Below are 22,500 nucleotides of genomic sequence, written 5' to 3' on the forward strand. Positions count from 1 at the left end.
AGCCCGCGCAGCCAGGCCGTGCATGTCCTCACTCGAACTGCGAGCTCCGAGGGTCATACACAAAACTTTTAACCGTCCCCGCGTGACGTCACAGCACCTCGTAACTTAAGGGTGGTCCCGGAAATAGGTCGTGCTAATTCCGACTTGTGTAAACGAGATTTGTATGGATTATGTTTTACTGACTGTCCCAGACACAGTATAAGGCGTCATATCAATTTATGTTGTATCTGTGTGTCACAAATAACTCCATTCTCCCTAGCCACTTGATAAAAAGAGATGAGCAATTACAGAATGCGCTCATCGTTTACCCTATGGAGTTTACACCAATACATATTTAATACACTGTAGAGCTTTGGGGAATGAAGGTGTCTTGTCATAGCCCACTTCAAACACTTGTGAAGTCGTGCCCACTTCGATGAAGATAATGTAAAGTGACACACATATAGAGCAGATTGAATAATAGTGAAAAATAGAAAGATAGTGAGTCAGAAAATTTGAATCAAGTGGCAGAAGCAAGTGTTTATCTGTGCGTGAACGACCGTGACAATTCGATCTTGCCAGATAGTGAGAGGAAGATAAAAGTGAAAGACTCTGCTTTCTTCGTGAATAGTGTGAAATAAAGTGGCAAAACACGGAAGGTGAACACAACTAATAGAAAAAGGCAAAACTATAGGAATATAAAGAGAATAGAATTCTCCCAAGAAAATAGGAAAGGAAAGGAAAAATAGTAAGGCGCGCAAACGGCAACAACACCGTGACCGATAATTCAGAACTAACAGTGTCACCCACTACGCGCCCTCCCCCCCTCCCCCACCTCACCCCATTTCTTCAAAAATGTCCACAGGAGCCCACTGCTGTGCGTGTACAACTCGCCTCTGTATCAATTGCATATGTGCAAGAAGCGAAAGGCTGTGCACAACATGCAGAGTCGGACAATTATGCCAGAACCGAGACCGACCAGCAGGAATAGGTGCCGAAATAGGAACAACAGCTGGATTACAGCAGGTCGACGATATACAACAACCGGCAACTTAGGTAGAGGGAGATAACAACACACCCAGCCGATATTGGCAGAGTATGTCACTTGAGGAGGCAAAAACACTAGCAGAAAATACCTACAGGAAAATAGTTGCTTTCTCCCCAAGTAATTTATTTGACATACCGAAATGTAACGCAACGAAGGAACTAATTAAGGAGTTCGAATTCCTAATTAAGGAATACACGAACGGTACCTTCCTCCAGCCGATAGCATTGAAAACCCTGGCAATTCTACCTCATCTCATCTGTCAGAAGACACATGCCAAATCCAAAACAACCGAGGATGTAAAGGCAATGAAGAGGAGAATAGACCGATGGAAGAGAGGGGACGTCCTTGGGCTCCTTAAAGAGGCAAAGGAATTGCAGGAAAGGCATAGAAAATCAAATGCCAGACAGAGAAAAACAGATAAATCCATGAGATTTGCCAGCCAAATGAAACAAGGAAAAGTTTCTAAGGCATTAAGAACCCTGACATCAGATGAAACAGCAGGAACACTGCCGTTAGACGAGAACACCCGCCGACTGCTGAGTGAAAAGCACCCCCCTACAAAGGAAGCGGCAGAGGATACCTTGTTTCATGGAGAATACAATCCCCCACCACTGGAGATTTTCGAGAGAATTACAGGTGAAAGGATTAGGAGACATGCACTCCACACCCACGGCGCAGCCGGACCATCTGGACTTGACGCAAATGGATGGAAAAATATCCTGAGCACAAGCAAGTTTGGAACAGCAGCAAACGACTTGTGCAAAGCCATAGCCGCCCTCGCTAGAAAATTAGCAACAGAGAATTGCCACCACCTCGAAGCCCTCGTAGCCTGTCGCCTTATCGCCCTGGATAAGAAGCCAGGATGCCGCCCCATAGGCATTGGAGAGGTTCTGCGAAGAATCATAGGCAAGGCTATTATGGGAGTCGTCGGTGACGACGTTAGACTAGCCGTCGGTAATCTACAGGTATGTGCAGGCCAACAGGCAGGATGCGAGGCGGCCATTCACGCCATGCGGGGCATTTACGAAGAACCTGAGTGTGAGGCCGTGCTGATGGTAGACGCCGAAAATGCCTTCAATAATATAAAACGAAAGGCTACCATTCATAACACTGAAATCAAATGCCGAAGTTTCGCACAATATGTCAGAAATACATACAGTAGCCCAGCAGAACTGTACATAAGCGACAAATGGACCAACACCTGTGAGACTATTATGTCAGCGGAGGGGACAACGCAAGGCGACCCAGTTGCCATGGCGATGTACGCCATTGGTCTTCTCAAGCTGCAAGATCACATCAGCTTCCAGCAGACAAACATTAAGCAAGTTGCTTATGCCGACGACCTGACAGGAGCCGGGAAAATAGGTGACATCCGGAAATGGTGGGACCTAATCCGAGCTCATGGCCCCCCACAAGGATACTACCCCAACGCCAGCAAGTCAGTGTTAGTTGTAAAGCCTGAATATCTCGCCAAAGCCAGAGAAGCGTTTTGCGAGACAGATATAAAGGTAAAGGCTGGCGGCGAGAAACACCTAGGAGCGGTCCTTGGCACAACAGCAGCCAGGGATGAATATGTCAAGAAAAAAGTAGAGGAATGGGTAAGAGAGTTGAAGACGCTGGCACAGGTTGCATCAACGGAACCACACTCTGCATACACAGCATTCACCTTCGGCATCAAACAGAGATGGAATTTCATAATGCGAACCATACCAAACGTTGAACCCTTACTCGCTCCACTTGAAGAGACAATCGAGAAGGTCTTGATACCAGCACTATCGGGTGGGCGAAATCCCACAGCCGTAGAGAGGACCATTCTCGAACTACCACCAAGGCTCGGGGGACTCGGCTTAGTAAACCCTTGCAAGACTGCAAGCATTGAATATCAAAACTCCGTTAGGCTTTCAGCCAGCCTAACAGAAGCCATTATAGCACAACAGACACACACACAGCCAGACGCAAGACAGCAACAAATCACTAGAAAGGAGATCACTAGTGAGCGGGAGACGAAGCAAAGGACCCAGCTACAGGATACACTTTCGCAGATCTCTGAGGATATGAAGAGGAGGATCGAGATGGCACGAGAAGTCGGCGCCTCAAACTGGCTAACCAGCCTCCCCATCAAAGCAAAAGGCTTTAGCTTAAATCAACAGGAGTTTGTTGATGCTTTAGCCCTACGATATGGGTGGCCAATTGAGGACCTTCACCAACAGTGCACGTGCGGTTCGCCCTTCGACCCCAACCACGCCATGACATGCAAGACGGGAGGCTTCGTCTGCATGCGCCACGACGAGGTGAGAGACGTGACTGCGGAGATGCTGAGCGAGGTGTCCCGTGACATCAGGGTGGAGCCTCCCCTCATCCCCACAGGTGGCCGCAACTTCTCACTCCAGTCCACCAACTCTGCCGATGACGCTCGCTTGGACATCAGTGCAAGCGGATTCTGGGCACGGGGGCAGCGGGCCTTCTTCGATATTCGTATCTTCAACCCCATGGCCACGAGCAACCGTGCCCAAGATTTGAAATCCGCACACACAAAACACGAAAATGTTAAGATGAGGGAGTACGGGGAGCGAGTGCGAGAGGTAGAGCAAGGCACCTTCACGCCCCTTGTTTTCACGACTTCCGGAGGGATGGCACCGAGGGCGGTTACTTTTTATTCATGCCTGGCTCAGCAATTATCAGAAAAGAGACAACAGCAAAAGAGCTGCGTCGTGGCATGGATAAGATGTCGGCTGGCCTTCTCATTGCTAAGATCGTCACTACTCTGTCTAAGGGGAACCCGAAAGAGACCCGTAAAATGTACTAGCCTTAAGGACATAGATATAGAGCAAACTGTTGTAAATAGTAGATTAGAGATAAATATGTAAGTGTATTGTATTTTATATAAATAAAGAATGTATTTCTAAAAGTATGTCGGATGTCGACCACAGCCATTGGCGAGGCCGGTGTAGCAGACGGCGATCGCATCCCGACGCACCACCGCATTGGTCAATTAGGAAACACCACCAGCCAATGAGGACACAGGTCAAACGGCAGGTCACGAGAGTAAACACGGCGCCCCGGGCTTAAAAGACGGGATGTCACGAAAAAAAGACAGTGATCAGCATCAGGATCACATCAGGAGAAAAAAGTTGCAGTCAGCACCTGACCTCACCTGAGATAACAGCACCTGCTCCAGCTTACCTGCTCCAGCTGAAGCAATTTAGAAACCTTGAAAGAAGAAGAAGAATCTACAAGAACTCTTTGAAGGAAGAGTTATAATCTACATGCTAAGTGGGTAACACTTATAACAAGAAGAAGAAGAATTACCTGGACTACCTGACCCAGTCCAAGTGGGTACCACTTATGCCAAGGAGTTAACATCTTTAAGGAGTTGGCATACTAAAAGAGATCCCTTCAGAGTAAGGGTTTTGACACTCGGCTCTCTCGAGCCAAGCACCTCGGTGCTACAAGAGATCCTTGTAGGCACACACCTGTCCCCCCCTGTCCTTTACCACCACTTTTCGGCGTTAGGATAACACCGTTTGTTTCTGAAGGCGAACCCTGCGGTTTACCCGGCGATGGCCGGGGTCTCAAAGGGGTCCCTTAGTCGGGATACTGTAAGAAACACTCGGAGGTTGCCACCTTTGTTAGGCATAGGGAACGGCGGCAGGCCACTCTAACACTCCTGCCAACTCCAGCTAGACACCGTCTACATAGCCAACCTGGTTAGGCTCCTCAGAGATAAGAGGAGGTTGTCAGAAATAGGACTTAATCTGACAACTCAGGCAGGACTTGGACTTTTTGCAGTGGTAGGATCGAGCTATGCATTTGGAACCATGGCTTCGACCACCAAGATTAAAGTAAACCTCGATGGCATTCCGACTTTAACTCGAAAGCAGGAACTGAACTCTCTGATGTTTGGCAATGGAATCCACTTCCTGAGAATCATCGATGCCAGGAATGGATACATTGTTTTGCCAAAGACTCTGACCGATGCAGATAAGATTATGTCACCAGAATTCCGCCAAAAGCTTAAGAGCTCAGGTTTTGACCCCCAGATGCCTCTTGAAACCAAAGCTAAGATGACTATTGTAGTCAAAAAAGTGGACTCGTACATTACAAGCCACTCTAATGAAGAGATCAAAGAGGAACTGGTAAGACAACTCAGCCTGCAAATCGATGAAGTCTACAAAATGCCACAACATGGAATTGTTAAGATTCGATTCCATGATATACAGACTGCCAAAAAGATCAAAGACCAAGGACTGATCCTATATAATTACAGTATAAACCCGGCCCAGATCGAAGAGGAACGATTCACTCGAGTAATTCAGTGTATGAATTGCTACGAATATGGCCATACAAAGGGTAAATGTACCAAGAAGAATGCTGAAAAATGCAGTGAGTGTGGTCAGACCGGACACAGGTTCACGACATGTAAGAACACCACAAAAAAATGCCTAAACTGTGGAGGCGAACACAGGACTCTCTCTGGAAGCTGCCCTATCAGAAGGAAAGAGATCACAAAGGCAGTAGAAAAGAAGCAAGAGATCCAAACCCAGAAAGAGTCCAGACTACTGAGTGAAGTAGTCAAGAACACTGCAAAGGCTACAGCTAAGGTCGAGAAAACGATCGAAAAAACAGCCAAAGCCACAGCCGAAATTACCAAAACGGCGATTAAAGAGACGCAGCCACCCATCATGCAGCTGCCCAACAACCTGGCTGTCAAGACCCTGATTGCCTTGATGCATGCCCACCTGGCCAACCTTGCACAACCAGGCTGCTTTGCAGAGCAAGCAAAGCTAGCCTTGAGGCGAAATAACCTCCCTGAGATGGACCTTCCAAATGATGTAAATTCTGCAGGCATCCTGAGGGTTATGCTCCCTACAGAAACCCCCAAAGAAACCACAGAAGCACCTGAAGAAGAAGAAATGCCAGATCTGCCAGTTCTTGAAGAAGAAATGCCGCCACTGGAAGAGCCCACTGCACCAGTACCCCAGTATGTGAGGGTGCCATCCCCACACAGGTGCAAGAATGTGAAGAAGGCCAGGGAAGCAAAGGGCAAAGCTGTAGGAGTCATCCTGTACACTGCCGAGAAAACCGTTACAAACGGCAATATTGATGATGATGATGTTGCAGAATACATCAAGAATGGCAGGATGAAATACTCCTACAATAATCAGAAGCTGAAATCTGACGAATGTGCCAGTATCATCGATAGGAGAATTAGGGCAGCCTCCCTAAATCTCGTTGGTGTGGCTATCATTTACCTCGACCCTGAGAGCTACAGGAAGAGGAGGAATGGCTATGATGAGTCCCAAAAGAGGCATGAAGATGGACCTGCAGCCAAATCCAAGTGAATCACACCATCACTGTAGTTCAGCAGAACGTCCTCAAGTGGACTATGGTTCGTAGGAACGAACTGTCGGGCATGTATAGAGCCCTAAATGCAGATGTAGTCCTGATCAACAGTCATGGTTTGAAGGACACAGACAGGCTGAAACTGTTCCCCTACTTATGTTATCAGAGGAACAGGACTGGAGAAGCAAGTGATGGCATAGCAATAGCAGTCAGAAGAGAAATCAAACATAAGATTCTCGACGACTTTGACGAAATGCTGGCAATGGAGATAGACCAGCAGAGGTCCAATAGTAGTGGCTACAATGTATCTGCCTCCAAGAAGGGCAATTGTTCCACTGCAAGACTTATACAGTCTGCTTCGACGAAGATTACCCACATACATAGTGGGAGACCTCAATGCCAACCATCCAATGCTAAACAATAGAGCAGGCAACATGGTTGGCAATGCTATTGCTAGAATGGTTGCTGATGGAGACCTAATCCACATGGGACCAGACTTCCCTACTTACATCACAGGGAATACAGCAACCAAACCAGATATTGCACTGTGCAATAACCAAGCCCATCACAACGTGATCATGGAACCGGGCCCTGCAAGCACCAGTGATCACCTGCCCATCATCCTCAAGATATCATCCAACCCAATCCTGAAAAGCCTAAACTGTAGCAGATTCAACTTTATAATGGCTAATTGGGGAGGATTCAAGGATGAGCTCCAGTCCAAGCCTGCAGCCAACTTGAGGACTGCAACATTGGAAGAGATTGACGAGGAAGTCGAAAAGTGGTACAGTGATGTTGAAGCTGCACTTGCTCATCATGTACCCAAGAGCAACCACAGGACTATCCCCCATCCAAGGCTAACAGGTGAAGTAAGACTGCTAAATATACAGTCGAATCACCTGCAGCACTATGCAGGGATTCATGGATGGACACAAGACCTGAGAGCAAGATATAGAAGCTTGCAAAGAGAACTCTCTAACCAGTGGAGGAGAGCAGCAAATGACAAGTGGGAAGAACTTGTTCGAAAAGTGGAATGGGACCGAAAAGATCCACAGTCCTTCTGGTCAGGAATAAAGAAACTGATGGGAAGAAGTGAAAGCAGAAGTAGCTACCTCCTCAACGAACAGGATGAGAAGATTTATGAAGAAGAAGAACAAGAAATCCTGTTCAGAAATTACTGGAGAAATTGTTTCCGAATTACCGAAGAAGAAGAAGAGAACTTTGACAGTGATTTTGAGGAGACCATCATAGAGGAAATAGGAAGGCACATGCACCTCCTATATCCAGAAGCTGCTTCTGACTTCACTAGACTGGACCCCACAGATCCACTAATGACCAAGATCAACCCCACAGATGTCAAAAGAACTATTCAGAGTTTCAAGAATAGAACTGCTCCAGGCAAAAGCAGGATCAACAAAACAATCCTGCAAAATCTTCCAAACAAGATGTTGCTGAGACTGGCAAACATATACAATGCCTCTCTCACTGCTGGCTACTTCCCTGACCACTTCAAGGAAGCAAGAGTCAGGATGATACCAAAAGCCGGGAAAAATCCAAGAAAAGTGGAGAATTACAGACCAATATCTCTGCTGGAAGTCCCAGGCAAAGTCTTTGAAAAGATACTGAACATAAGATTGCGAAATCACCTGGAGATTAACGATTTACAAAATCCCAGGCAACATGGCTTCAGACCAGGCAGAGGAACATCAACAGCCATTGCAATCATATATGAAGAAATCGCCAATGCCATGAGCGAAAGGAACCAAGTCAATGTGGTTCTGAGAGATGTGGCCAAAGCCTTCGACAAAGTTTGGCACACAGGCCTGAAACTTAAGATCATCAGGCTGAACCTCCCGACGTCCTTGACCAAGCTATTGTGTGACTTTGTTGAAAGTCGGAGTGCAAGAATAGTCGTCGGCAATACAGTCGGCGAAGCAATTCCCCTCATGAGTGAAGTTCCACAGGGAAGCTGCCTCTCACCGACACTGTTCACCATATACACAGCAGATCTGCCTGAACCATCACATGGCAGCAATCACTATATGTATGCCGACGACATCACTCAGATAATCAAGTATGAAGGGAGATCGATCGAGATGATGGCACTCAGAACTGCCAGAGCCATAGAGACCATCAATCGATACGAAAGACAGTGGAAGATCTCAACCAACATGAGAAAATTCCAAGTCATTCCTGTGGCCAAATTCAAGACAGCAGATCTGATAGTGGACGAGGAAGCAGTGGACTACTGTGACAAAGGAAAGATACTAGGGCTAACAATTAGCAGAAGAGGAATTGTCCCTCACATAAATGAAAGAGCAACCAAAGCTAAACATCAGCTAAACAAGATCAGAAGGTTCCAGACACTGAGTACTGAAACCAAGCTCTACATTTATAAAGCCCTAGTGCGGCCCATCATGGAATACCCGCCAGTGCCTACTCACACCATTTCCAGAAGGCAGATGATGCAGCTACAGACTATTCAGAACCAGGCAGGCAAATGGATTCTGAATATTCGCTTTCCTGAAGTAGTCACTGCACGAGAGATCCATGAAAGACTAAGTATCGAGGCGATCAACCAGAGACTCCACCATCAAGCCAGAAGAAGATGGACAAGAATCCAAGACGAGGATGAGGAGCTCTACAATCGCCTCAACGTTCGTCCAGAAGGCACACATGCCTGGTGGCCCAAAAGCCTCAGCAGAATCAATGGCATTGAAGAAGTTGAGGCCATATTCACGGCATCAGGTACAGGAGACCGATGATGTAAGGAGGCAACCATGAAGAGGAGAAGCTAAAAGAAGACAAGAAGACAAGAACGAAGTAAAACTTCAAGAGGACCTGCAAGTTCAAGAATGAAGAACGAAGATTTTTAACACCTTTTAACCAAGACTACAAGCCAACCCACAGGGCTCCACTTCAACGTCAAGCACGGCACATCATGCATAGCAGTGAGAGGTGACGTGCGAGGTCGGCGAAGTGCAGCGTGGGCAGAGCTTCAGAATGTAAAAATCCAAAAAAAAAAAAAAAAAAAAGAAAAAAAAAAAAAAAAAAAGAAAAAAAAAAAAATCCCTTAAAAAATAGCCTGCTAGGTGTTCTGGTTTCTGGCTGCCTCCCGAGGGGTTGACCCGGGGCTTTGTTCAGCTACTAAGGGCGCACATGCAAGCTATTCTCTGACTTCTTTCTCCTGGTCTTACAACTTATCTTTTCTCCTTTCTCCAACTTTCTCAGCTTTCCTTCTATCACTTTATCTCCTCGCAAATTTCATTTCCACTATCCCTCCAGCTCCCTTCATCACTTCCTCTTCACTTTACACACTTCCATTATTCACTTCAACTTCCTTCTCCTCAAGACCAATCCTAAATAAAAAGCTAATACTCTCTTCACTGTACTTAACTTTCTAACTCTCACTTTATCTCCTCCCAAGTTTCTTTTCACTATCTCTCCAGCTCCTTTCACCACTTCCTCTTCCGCTTTATTACGCTTCAAAAAAAAAAAAAAAAAAAAAAAAAAAACTAACATTTTTTGGTTTTTACTAACTATATTTAATGAATAAATAATAAAGATCCCTTATCCTTAACCCAAACCCAAGTTCCAGACCCCTTCCTCCCAACCCTCTTCAACTTACTCACCCTCACAGATAAGAAGAAGAAGAATAAATCAACAATCAACAAAGACTTTTCACCTTCCGACCTGGCAGGCCTCCCAGAAGGTTTTGAGTGAGCATGACACTTCAGTAACTTAAAAAGTCAGACAGGGAGTTTCGTCCTCCCACTACTTTAACTACAACTTTCCTTCATTTTCCTGACTGTTTATCTTCACCTGAACTCTTCGTCTAACTTAACTGTCCCCTTCCACTTCGGTGGGAGTTCCAGTTATATATATAAAGACAGTAGACTCCTGACCTCACGCCGTACCGCCGCCACGCGAAACAACCACGACAACCTGCCGTACCGACATATAGCCAGTGATTAATAATAAACTAGAAAAACATTATAGACTTTCTGTTACGAACCAACAAGTGGTGACCCGGAGTAACTAGAAGATAGTGATAGTGTAGTGATATACAGTGCAACAAACATAGTGAAGTACAGTGTATAGTGAAACGAAAGCAGTGATACAGTGCCAGAAAAACTATCAGTGCGAACATAGAAACCTCTTCTCCGCGCAGTGTGACCTCACCTCATTCCCTCCCTCCCTCCCTCTCTTTCTCACACATTCTCTCTCCATACACCATGACACCATCCATCGCACACAGTACTATTACAGCACTCCAGGCCCTCTTACCTCTCCCAGAGTGCAACATGCACGACCTCAAAGCCTGGTTTATACAGGTCGAAATGGCGTTCCAATCAAGAGGTATATCATCCCCAGAGGAACAATACTGCCAACTTGTACAACGCCTTCCCTCAGACCTCATGACCTCCGTGATGGACGCGCTCGAGAATCCGCTTATTACTACGTATTCTCAGCTGAAAGCCGTCATCATAGAACGGGCGATGCCGGACCCTATAGTCGCTCTCACCGCCTTTCTCGAGAAGAGCGGCCTTCAGGGTCTGGCTCCTTCTCAGTTTCTCCGCCGCTTACGACGTCTTCTTAGCGACGCCAACCAGGTCTTGACTGATGACTTTATCAAAAGCATTCTCATCGGAAGGCTTCCCCTTCACATCAGACCTGCGGCGGAGTGCTCCTTCCCCCCTTCCCTCGACGCTTTAGTAAAGACTCTCGACAAGCTAGTCACCATACCACCGTATCAGACCACTACGACTGCATCTATACACTGCAATACAACAAATGTCTTTTCGGAACAATTGCAAATATTATCAGAAGAACTACAAAACATCAAAGCTACGATAATTTCACAAAACAAAAGAAGTATCTCATACCCAGACCGATACCACCAAGACTCCTCCCCGTTTCCTCAGCGACGCTCCCCCTCCCCCTCTCCTCACACCGCCCCTCCCCCCCTCTCTCCTCAGCCACGCTCCCTCTCCCCCTCCCACTCTCCTCAGCGACGCTCCCGCTCCCCCTCCCACTCTCCTCAGCGACGCTCCCTCTCCCCCTCCCACTCTCCTCAGCGACGCTCCCGCTCCCCCTCCCACTCTCCTCAGCGACGCTCCCGCTCCCCCTCCCACTCTCCTCAGCGACGCTCCCTCTCCCCCTCCCACTCTCCTCACCGACGCTCCCGCTCCCCCTCCCACTCTCCTCACCGACGCTCCCTCTCCCCCTCCCACTCTCCTCAGCAACGCTCCCGCTCCCCCTCCCACTCTCCTCAGCGACGCTCCCGCTCCCCCTCCCACTCTCCTCAGCGACGCTCCCGCTCCCCCTCCCACTCTCCTCAGCAACGCTCCCTCTCCCCCTCCCACTCTCCTCAGCAACGCTCCCTCTCCCACTTCCTCGAACGACGCCGCTCCCCCTCCCACTCTCCTCAGCGACGCTCCCTCTCCCCCTCCCACTCTCCTCACCGACGCTCCCGCCCCCCCTCCCCCTCTCCTCAGCGACGCTCCCGCTCCCCCTCCCACTCTCCTCAGCAACGCTCCCGCTCCCCCTCCCACTCTCCTCACCGACGCTCCCTCTCCCCCTCCCACTCTCCTCAGCGACGCTCCCTCTCCCCCTCCCACTCTCCTCACCGACGCTCCCTCTCCCCCTCCCACTCTCCTCAGCGACGCTCCCGCTCCCCCTCCCACTCTCCTCACCGACGCTCCCGCGCCCCCTCCCGCTCTCCTCACCGACGCTCCCTCTCCCCCTCCCACTCTCCTCAGCAACGCTCCCGCTCCCCCTCCCACTCTCCTCAGCGACGCTCCCGCTCCCCCTCCCACTCTCCTCAGCAACGCTCCCGCTCCCCCTCCCACTCTCCTCAGCGACGCTCCCTCTCCCCCTCCCACTCTCCTCACCGACGCTCCCTCCCCCTCCCACTCTCCTCAGCGACGCTCCCTCTCCCCCTCCCACTCTCCTCAGCGACGCTCCCTCTCCCCCTCCCACTCTCCTCACCGACGCTCCCTCTCCCCCTCCCACTCTCCTCAGCGACGCTCCCGCTCCCCCTCCCACTCTCCTCAGCGACGCTCCCTCTCCCCCTCCCACTCTCCTCAGCGACGCTCCCTCTCCCCCTCCCACTCTCCTCACCGACGCTCCCTCTCCCCCTCCCACTCTCCTCAGCAACGCTCCCGCTCCCCCTCCCACTCTCCTCAGCGACGCTCCCTCTCCCCCTCCCACTCTCCTCAGCAACGCTCCCGCTCCCCCTCCCACTCTCCTCAGCGACGCTCCCTCTCCCCCTCCCACTCTCCTCACCGACGCTCCCGCTCCCCCTCCCACTCTCCTCACCGACGCTCCCTCTCCCCCTCCCACTCTCCTCAGCGACGCTCCCTCTCCCCCTCCCACTCTCCTCAGCGACGCTCCCGCTCCCCCTCCCACTCTCCTCAGCGACGCTCCCGCTCCCCCTCCCACTCTCCTCACGCACCTTCCCTCCCCCCACCTCCTCAGACGCTCCTCTCCCTCCCCCTCTCCGCTCCACCCTCCTCACCGCCCTCCCCCTCCACTCTCCGAGCTCCCCCTCCTCTCACGACGCTTCCCCCTCCACTCTCCTCGCTCCCCCCTCCCACTCTCTTCCGCGACGCTCCCTCTCTCCCTCCCACTCTCCTCACCGACGCTCCCCCCCTCCCTCCTCAGCGACGCTCCCTCTCCCCTCCACCTCCTAGCGACGCTCCCCCTCCCACTCTCTCACCGCTCCCGCTCCCCCCACTCCCCGACGCTCCCTCCCCCCCACTCTCCTCATCCCGCTCCCCCCACTCTCCTCAGCCGCTCCCCTCCCCACTCCTCAGCGACGCTCCCTCTCCCCCTCCCACTCTCCTCACGACGCTCCCCTCCCCCTCCCACTCTCCTCAGCGACGCTCCCTCCCCCTCCCACTCTCCTCAGCGACGCTCCTCTCCCCCTCCCCCTCCCCGCCGCGACGCCCCCCCTCCCCCTCCCACTCTCCTCAGCGACGCTCCCTCTCCCCCTCCCACTCTCCTCACCGACGCTCCCCCCACCCCCCCACTCCCTCACCCACGCTCCCTCCCCCCCACTCTCCTCAGCGACGCTCCCTCCCCCCCTCCCACTCTCCTCAGCGACGCTCCCCTCCCCTCCCACTCTCCTCCGGAACGCTCCCTCTCCCCTCCCACTCTCCTCACGCTCCCCTCCCCCTCCCACTCTCCTCAGCGACGCTCCCTCTCCCCCTCCCACTCTCCTCACGACGCTCCCTCTCCCCCTCCCACTCTCCTCAGCGACGCTCCCTCTCCCCCTCCCACTCTCCTCCGCGACGCTCCCCCTCCCCCTCCCACTCTCCTCACGACGCTCCGCTCCCCTCCCACTCTCCTCAGCGACGCTCCCTCTCCCCTCCCCCTCTCCTCACCGACGCTCCCGCTCCCCCCACTCTCCTCACCCCCCTCCCCCTCCCACTCTCCTAACGGTCCCTCCCTCTCCCCCTCCCACTCTCCTCAGCGACGCTCCTCCTCCCCCTCCCACTCTCCTCAGCGACGCTCCCTCTCCCCCTCCCACTCTCCTCAGCAACGCTCCCGCTCCCGCTCCCCCTCCCACTCTCCTCAGCGACGCTCCCTCTCCCCCTCCCACTCTCCTCACCGACGCTCCCGCTCCCACTCTCCTCACCGACGCTCCCTCTCCCACTCTCCTCACCGACGCTCCCTCTCCCACTCTCCTCAGCGACGCTCCCTCTCCCCCTCCCACTCTCCTCACCGACGCTCCCTCTCCCCCTCCCACTCTCCTCAGCGACGCTCCCTCTCCCCCTCCCACTCTCCTCAGCGACGCTCCTCCACCTCTCCCTTCCGCTCTCCTCAGCGACGCTCCCTCTCCCCCTCCCACTCTCCTCACCGACGCTCCCTCTCCCCCTCCCACTCTCCTCAGCGACGCTCCCTCTCCCCCTCCCACTCTCCTCACCGACGCTCCCTCTCCCCCTCCCCTCCCACTCTCCTCACCGACGCTCCCTCTCCCCCTCCCACTCTCCTCAGCGACGCTCCCGCTCCCCCTCCCACTCTCCTCACACGCTCCCTCCTCCCCTCCCTCTCCCCAGCGACGCTCCCTCTCCCCCTCCCCCTCTCCTCAGCGACGCTCCCTCTCCCCCTCCCACTCTCCTCACCGACGCTCCCTCTCCCACTCTCCTCACCGACGCTCCCTCTCCCCCTCCCACTCTCCTCACCGACGCTCCCCCTCCCACTCTCCTCACCGACGCTCCCTCTCCCACTCTCCTCAGCGACGCTCCCCCCCCCCCACTCTCCTCACCGACGCTCCCTCTCCCCCTCCCACTCTCCTCACGCTCCCTCCCCTCCCGCTCTCCTCAGCGACGCTCCCTCTCCCCCTCCCACTCTCCTCAGCGACGCTCCCTCTCCCCCTCCCACTCTCCTCAGCGACGCTCCCTCTCCCCCTCCCACTCTCCTCAGCGACGCTCCCTCTCCCCCTCCCACTCTCACCACGTCCCCTCCCCCCACTCTCCCGACGCTCCCTCTCCCTCCCACTCTCCTCAGCGACGCTCCCTCTCCCCCTCCACTCTCCTCACGACGCTCCCTCTCCCCTCCCACTCTCCCACCGACGCTCCCTCTCCCCTCCCACTCTCCTCAGCGACGCTCCCTCTCCCCCTCCCACTCTCCTCAGCGACGCTCCCTCTCCCCCTCCCACTCTCCTCAGCGACGCTCCCTCTCCCCCTCCCACTCTCCTCAGCGACGCTCCCGCTCCCCCTCCCACTCTCCTCACCGACGCTCCCTCTCCCCCTCCCACTCTCCTCAGCGACGCTCCCTCTCCCCCTCCCACTCTCCTCAGCAACGCTCCCTCTCCCCCTCCCACTCTCCTCAGCAACGCTCCCGCTCCCCCTCCCACTCTCCTCAGCGACGCTCCCTCTCCCCCTCCCACTCTCCTCAGCGACGCTCCCTCTCCCCCTCCCACTCTCCTCAGCAACGCTCCCGCTCCCGCTCCCCCTCCCACTCTCCTCAGCGACGCTCCCTCTCCCCCTCCCACTCTCCTCAGCGACGCTCCCTCTCCCCCTCCCACTCTCCTCAGCGACGCTCCCTCTCCCCCTCCCACTCTCCTCAGCGACGCTCCCGCTCCCCCTCCCACTCTCCTCAGCGACGCTCCCGCTCCCCCTCCCACTCTCCTCAGCGACGCTCCCTCTCCCCCTCCCACTCTCCTCAGCGACGCTCCCTCTCCCCCTCCCACTCTCCTCACCGACGCTCCCTCTCCCCCTCCCACTCTCCTCACCGACGCTCCCGCTCCCCCTCCCACTCTCCTCACCGACGCTCCCTCTCCCCCTCCCACTCTCCTCACCGACGCTCCCGCTCCCCCTCCCACTCTCCTCAGCGACGCTCCCTCTCCCCCTCCCACTCTCCTCACCGACGCTCCCGCTCCCCCTCCCACTCTCCTCAGCGACGCTCCCGCTCCCCCTCCCACTCTCCTCAGCGACGCTCCCGCTCCCCCTCCCATTCTCCTCAGCGACGCTCCCCCTCCCACTCTCCCCGGCGGCGGCCGCACTCCCCACCACGACATAATCGCAGCAGAGTCTCTCCTCCACGCCTCTCGGACCCCGAAAGACGGCACGACGGCCCAATGTCCTGCAACGCCTTGCAGAGCATGCGGTGCCCACCCAAGCAGGACCGCGACCTCTGCTGGTATCACCGTAGCTTCGGCCGCCAAGCAAGAAATTGTGCCCCTCACTGCCCATTGTGGCAGGGAGACGAACCACAGAGGGGTCTAACGGCGTCTTCCTCCTGTTTCCCCCGCAAGAAACGTCTCGTCTACTTGACAGACGTCAAGACAAACACACACTTCCTGGTAGACACAGGTGCAGAAATCAGCCTCCTTCCTGCCAGGCGCCAAGACAGATGTTCGGCGAACTCGCGTAACCTGCAGGCTGCGAACGGCGCTCTCATCCCCAGCTATGGTGAACGTTCCCTGACGCCTAGTTTCCAAATAGGAAGTAAATCAACGCTCTTCCCTTGGCTATTCGTTGTCGCGGAGGTAGATTTTCCTATTCTAGGCGCAGACTTTCTGGAACATTTCGACCTTCTGGTGGACATAAAGAGACGCAAGATAAGCAGAGCAGGGGAATCCATGCGTGTTGCCACAGTCAGTACTACTCCCCTATCGATCAAGCGCCTCCCTGCAACGACGTGCCCATACAGGTCCCTTCTGAAGGACTTCCCAACGCTCTCCAACCCCCTGAACACAAACGAAATGCCACAACATTCAGTACGACACCATATCCACACTAAAGGCGCTCCCGTGTACAGCCGGCCGAGACGCCTGAACCGAGAACGTTACCTTGAAGCTAAGGCCGAATTTGACCACATGGTTATGGAGCTGTGTAGCAGACGGCGATCGCATCCCGACGCACCACCGCATTGGTCAATTAGGAAACACCACCAGCCAATGAGGACACAGGTCAAACGGCAGGTCACGAGAGTAAACACGGCGCCCCGGGCTTAAAAGACGGGATGTCACGAAAAAAAGACAGTGATCAGCATCAGGATCACATCAGGAGAAAAAAGTTGCAGTCAGCACCTGACCTCACCTGAGATAACAGCACCTGCTCCAGCTTACCTGCTCCAGCTGAAGCAATTTAGAAACCTTGAAAGAAGAAGAATCTACAAGAACTCTTTGAAGGAAGAGTTATAATCTACATGCTAAGTGGGTAACACTTATAGCAAGAAGAAGAAGAATTACCTGGACTACCTGACCCAGTCCAAGTGGGTACCACTTATGCCAAGGAGTTAACATCTTTAAGGAGTTGGCATACTAAAAGAGATCCCTTCAGAGTAAGGGTTTTGACACTCTGCTCTCTCGAGCCAAGCACCTCGGTGCTACAAGAGATCCTTGTAGGCACACACCTGTCCCCCCCTGTCCTTTACCACCACTTTTCGGCGTTAGGATAACACCGTTTGTTTCTGAAGGCGAACCCTGCGGTTTACCCGGCGAAGGCCGGGGTCTCAAAGGGGTCCCTTAGTCGGGATACTGTAAGAAACACTCGGAGGTTGCCACCTTTGTTAGGCTTAGGGAACGGCGGCAGGCCACTCTAACACTCCTGCCAACTCTAGCCAGACACCGTCTATATAGCCAACCTGGTTAGGCTCCTCAGAGATAAGAGGAGGTTGTCAGAGATAGGACTTAATCTGACAACTCAGGCAGGACTTGGACTTTTTACAGTGGTAGGATCGAGCTATGCGTTGGGAACCATGGCTTCGACCACCAAAATTAAAGTAAACCTCGATGGCATTCCGACTCTAACTCGAAAGCAGGAACTGAACTCTCTGATGTTTGGCAATGGTATCCATTTCCTAAGAATCATTGATGCTAGGAATGGATACATTGTTCTGCCAAAGACCCTTACCGATGCTGATAAGATAATGTCACCAGAATTCCGCCAAAAGCTTAAGAGCTCAGGTTTTGACCCCCAGATGCCTCTTGAAACCAAAGCTAAGATGACAATTGTAGTTCAAAAAAAGTGGACTCGTATATTACAAGCCACTCTAATGAAAGAGATAAAAGAGGAACTGGTAAGACAACTCAGCCTGCAAATCGATGAAGTCTATAAAATAGCCACAACATGGAATTGTTAAGATTCGATTCCATGATATACAGACTGCCAAAAAGATCAAAGAACAAGGACTGATCCTATACAATTACAGTGATAAACCCGGCCCAGATCGAAGAGGAACGATTCACTCGAGTAATTTCAGTGTATGAATTGCTATGAATATGGCCATACAAAGGGTAACTGTACCAAGAAGAATGCTGAAAAATGCAGTGAGTGTGGTCAGACCGGACACAGGTTCACGAACATGTAAGAACACCACAAAAAAATGCCTAAACTGTGGAGGCGAACACAGGACGTCTCTCTGGAAGCTGCCCTATCAGAACGAAAGAGATCACAAAGGCAGTAGAAAAGAAGCAAGAGATCCAAACCCAGAAAGAGTCCAGACTACTGAGTGAAGTAGTCAAGAACGCTGCAAAGGCTACAGCTAAGGTCGAGAAAACGATCGAAAAAAACAGCCAAAGCCACAGCCGAAATTACCAAAACGGCGATTAAAGAGACGCAGCCACCCATCATGCAGCTGCCCAACAACCTGGCTGTCAAGACCCTGATTGCCTTGATGCATGCCCACCTGGCCAACCTTGCACAACCAGGCTGCTTTGCAGAGCAAGCAAAGCTAGCCTTGAGGCGAAATAACCTCCCTGAGATGGACCTTCCAAATGATGTAAATTCGGCAGGCATCCTGAGGGTTATGCTCCCTACAGAAACCCCCAAAGAAACCACAGAAGCACCTGAAGAAGAAGAAATGCCAGATCTGCCAGTTCTTGAAGAAGAAATGCCGCCACTGGAAGAGCCCACTGCACCAGTACCCCAGTATGTGAGGGTGCCATCCCCACACAGGTGCAAGAATGTGAAGAAGGCCAGGGAAGCAAAGGGCAAAGCTGTAGGAGTCATCCTGTACACTGCCGAGAAAACCGTTATAAACGGCAATATTGATGATGATGATGTTGCAGAATACATCAAGAATGGCAGGATGAAATACTCCTACAACAATCAGAAGCTGAAATCTGATGAATGTGCCAGTATCATAGATAGGAGAATTAGGGCAGCCTCCCTAAATCTCGTTGGTGTGGCTATCACCTACCTCGACCCTGAGTCCTACAGGAAGAGGAGGAATGGCTATGATGAGTCCCAAAAGAGGCATGAAGATGGACCTGCAGCCAAATCCAAGTGAATCACACCATCACTGTAGTTCAGCAGAACGTCCTCAAGTGGACTATGGTTCGTAGGAACGAACTGTCGGGCATGTATAGAGCCCTAAATGCAGATGTAGTCCTGATCAACAGTCATGGTTTGAAGGACACAGACAGGCTGAAACTGTTCCCCTACTTATGTTATCAGAGGAACAGGACTGGAGAAGCAAGTGATGGCATAGCAATAGCAGTCAGAAGAGAAATCAAACATAAGATTCTCGACGACTTTGACGAAATGCTGGCAATGGAGATAGAGACCAGCAGAGGTCCAATAGTAGTGGCTACAATGTATCTGCCTCCAAGAAGGGCAATTGTGCCACTGCAAGACTTGTACAGCCTACTTCGACGAAGATTACCCACATACATAGTGGGAGACCTCAATGCCAACCATCCAATGCTAAACAATAGAGCAGGCAACATGGTTGGCAATGCTATTGCTAGAATGGTTGCTGATGGAGATCTAATCCACATGGGACCAGACTTCCCTACTTACATCACAGGGAACACAGCAACCAAACCAGATATTGCACTGTGCAATAACCAAGCCCATCACAACGTGATCATGGAACCAGGCCCTGCAAGCACCAGTGATCACCTGCCCATCATCCTCAAGATATCAACCAACCCAATCCTGAAAAGCCTAAACTGTAGCAGATTCAACTTTAGAATGGCTAATTGGGGAGGATTCAAGGATGAGCTCCAGTCCAAGCCTGCAGCCAACTTGAGGACTGCAACATTGGAAGAGATTGACGAGGAAGTCGAAAAGTGGTACAGCGATGTTGAAGCTGCACTTGCTCATCATGTACCCAAGAGCAACCACAGGACTATCCCCCATCCAAGGCTAACAGCTGAAGTAAGACTACTAAATATACAGTCGAATCACCTGCAGCACTATGCAGGGATTCATGGATGGACACAAGACCTGAGAGCAAGATATAGAAGCTTGCAAAGAGAACTCTCTAACCAGTGGAGGAGAGCAGCAAATGACAAGTGGGAAGAACTTGTTCGAAAAGTGGAATGGGACCGAAAAGATCCACAGTCCTTCTGGTCAGGAATAAAGAAACTGATGGGAAGAAGTGAAAGCAGAAGTAGCTACCTCCTCAACGAACAGGATGAGAAGATTCATGAAGAAGAAGAACAAGAAATCCTGTTCAGAAATTACTGGAGAAATTGTTTCCGAATTACCGAAGAAGAAGAAGAGAACTTTGACAGTGATTTCGAGGAGACCATCATAGAGGAAATAGGAAGGCACATGCACCTCCTATATCCAGAAGCTGCTTCTGACTTCACGAGACTGGATCCCACAGATCCACTAATGACCAAGATCAACCCCACAGATGTCAAAAGAACTATTCAGAGTTTCAAGAATAGAACTGCTCCAGGCAAAAGCAGGATCAACAAAACAATCCTGCAAAATCTTCCAAACAAGATGTTGCTGAGACTGGCAAACATATACAATGCCTCTCTCACTGCTGGCTACTTCCCTGACCACTTCAAGGAAGCAAGAGTCAGGATGATTCCAAAAGCCGGGAAAAATCCAAGAAAAGTGGAGAATTACAGGACCAATATCTCTGCTGGAAGTCCCAGGCAAAATCTTTGAAAAGATACTGAACATAAGATTGCGAAATCACCTGGAGATTAACGATTTGCAAAATCCCAGGCAACATGGCTTCAGACCAGGCAGAGGAACATCAACAGCCATTGCAATCATATATGAAGAAATCGCCAATGCCATGAGCGAAAGGAACCAAGTCAATGTGGTTCTGAGAGATGTGGCCAAAGCCTTCGACAAAGTTTGGCACACAGGCCTGAAACTTAAGATCATCAGGCTGAACCTCCCGACGTCCTTGACCAAGCTATTGTGTGACTTTGTTGAAAGTCGGAGTGCAAGAATAGTCGTCGGCAATACAGTCGGCGAAGCAATTCCCCTCATGAGTGGAGTTCCACAGGGAAGCTGCCTCTCACCGACACTGTTCACAATCTATACAGCAGACCTGCCTGAACCATCACATGGCAGTAATCACTATATGTATGCCGACGACATCACTCAGATAATCAAGTATGAAGGGAGATCGATCGAGATGATGGCACTGAGAACTGCCAGAGCCATAGAGACCATCAATCGATACGAAAGACAGTGGAAGATCTCAACCAACATGAGAAAATTCCAAGTCATTCCTGTGGCCAAATTCAAGACAGCAGATCTGATAGTGGACGAGGAAGCAGTGGACTACTGTGACAAAGGAAAGATACTAGGGCTAACAATTAGCAGAAGAGGAATTGTCCCTCACATAAATGATAGAGCAACCAAAGCTAAACATCAGCTGAACAAGATCAGAAGGTTCCAGACACTGAGTACTGAAACCAAGCTCTACATTTATAAAGCCCTAGTGCGGCCCATCATGGAATACCCGCCAGTGCCTACTCACACCATTTCCAGAAGGCAGATGATGCAGCTACAGACTATTCAGAACCAGGCAGGAAAATGGATTCTGAATATTCGCTTTCCTGAAGTAGTCACTGCACGAGAGATCCATCAAAGACTAAGGATCGAGGCGATCAACCAGAGACTCCACCATCAAGCCAGAAGAAGATGGACAAAAATCCAAGATGAGGATGAGGAGCTCTACAATCGCCTCAACGTTCGTCCAGAAGGCACACATGCCTGGTGGCCCAAAAGCCTCAGCAGAATCAATGGCATTGAAGAAGTTGAGGCCATATTCACGGCATCAGGTACAGGAGACCGATGATCAAGTAAGGAGGCAACCATGAAGAGGAGAAGCTAAAAGAAGACAAGAAGACAAGAACGAAGTAAACTTCAAGAGGACCTGCAAGTTCAAGAATGAAGAACGAAGATTTTTAACACCTTTTAACCCAGACTACAAGCCAACCCACAGGGCTCCACTTCAACGTCAAGCACGGCACATCATGCATAGCAGTGAGAGGTGACGTGCGAGGTCGGCGAAGTGCAGCGTGGGCAGAGCTTCAGAATGTAAAAATCCAAAAAAAAAAAAAAAAAAAAAAAAAAAAAAAAATCCTTAAAAAATAGCCTGCTAGGTGTTCTGGTTTCTGGCTGCCTCCGAGGGGTTGACCCGGGGCTTTGTTCAGCTACTAAGGGCGCACATGCAAGCTATTCTCTGACTTCTTTCTGTTACCTGGTCTTACAACTTATCTTTTCTCCTTTCTCCACCTTTCTCAGCTTTCCTTCTATCACTTTATCTCCTCGCAAATTTCATTTCCACTATCCCTCCAGCTCCCTTCATCACTTCCTCTTCACTTTACTCACTTCCATTATTCACTTCAACTTCCTTCTCCTCAAGACCAATCCTAAATAAAAAGCTAATACTCTCTTCACTGTACTTAACTT

General features: G+C 51.5%; 1 protein-coding gene across 1 annotated transcript; it reads left to right on the top strand.

Annotated features, from left to right (window-relative positions):
* Positions 1-1,077: 1,077 nt before the first annotated feature.
* Positions 1,078-3,967, top strand: LOC147469469 (uncharacterized). The gene has a single exon (XM_086549058.1). It carries the CDS (start codon positions 1,078-1,080, stop codon positions 3,892-3,894), a length of 2,817 nt encoding a protein of 938 aa, XP_086405184.1. The 3' UTR covers positions 3,895-3,967.
* The last annotated feature ends 18,533 nt before the right edge of the window (positions 3,968-22,500 follow it).

This window comes from Penaeus japonicus, unplaced genomic scaffold, assembly GCF_977035675.1.
Source record: "Penaeus japonicus unplaced genomic scaffold, GWHDUDI00000001_assembly GWHDUDI00000021, whole genome shotgun sequence".
Taxonomy (NCBI): Eukaryota; Metazoa; Arthropoda; class Malacostraca; order Decapoda; family Penaeidae; genus Penaeus; species Penaeus japonicus.

What these genes read in the sequence shown, in the direction of transcription:
- LOC147469469 (XM_086549058.1), top strand. Translation starts at nt 1,078, where the DNA reads ATGTCACTTGAGGAGGCAAAAACACTAGCAGAAAATACCTACAGGAAA.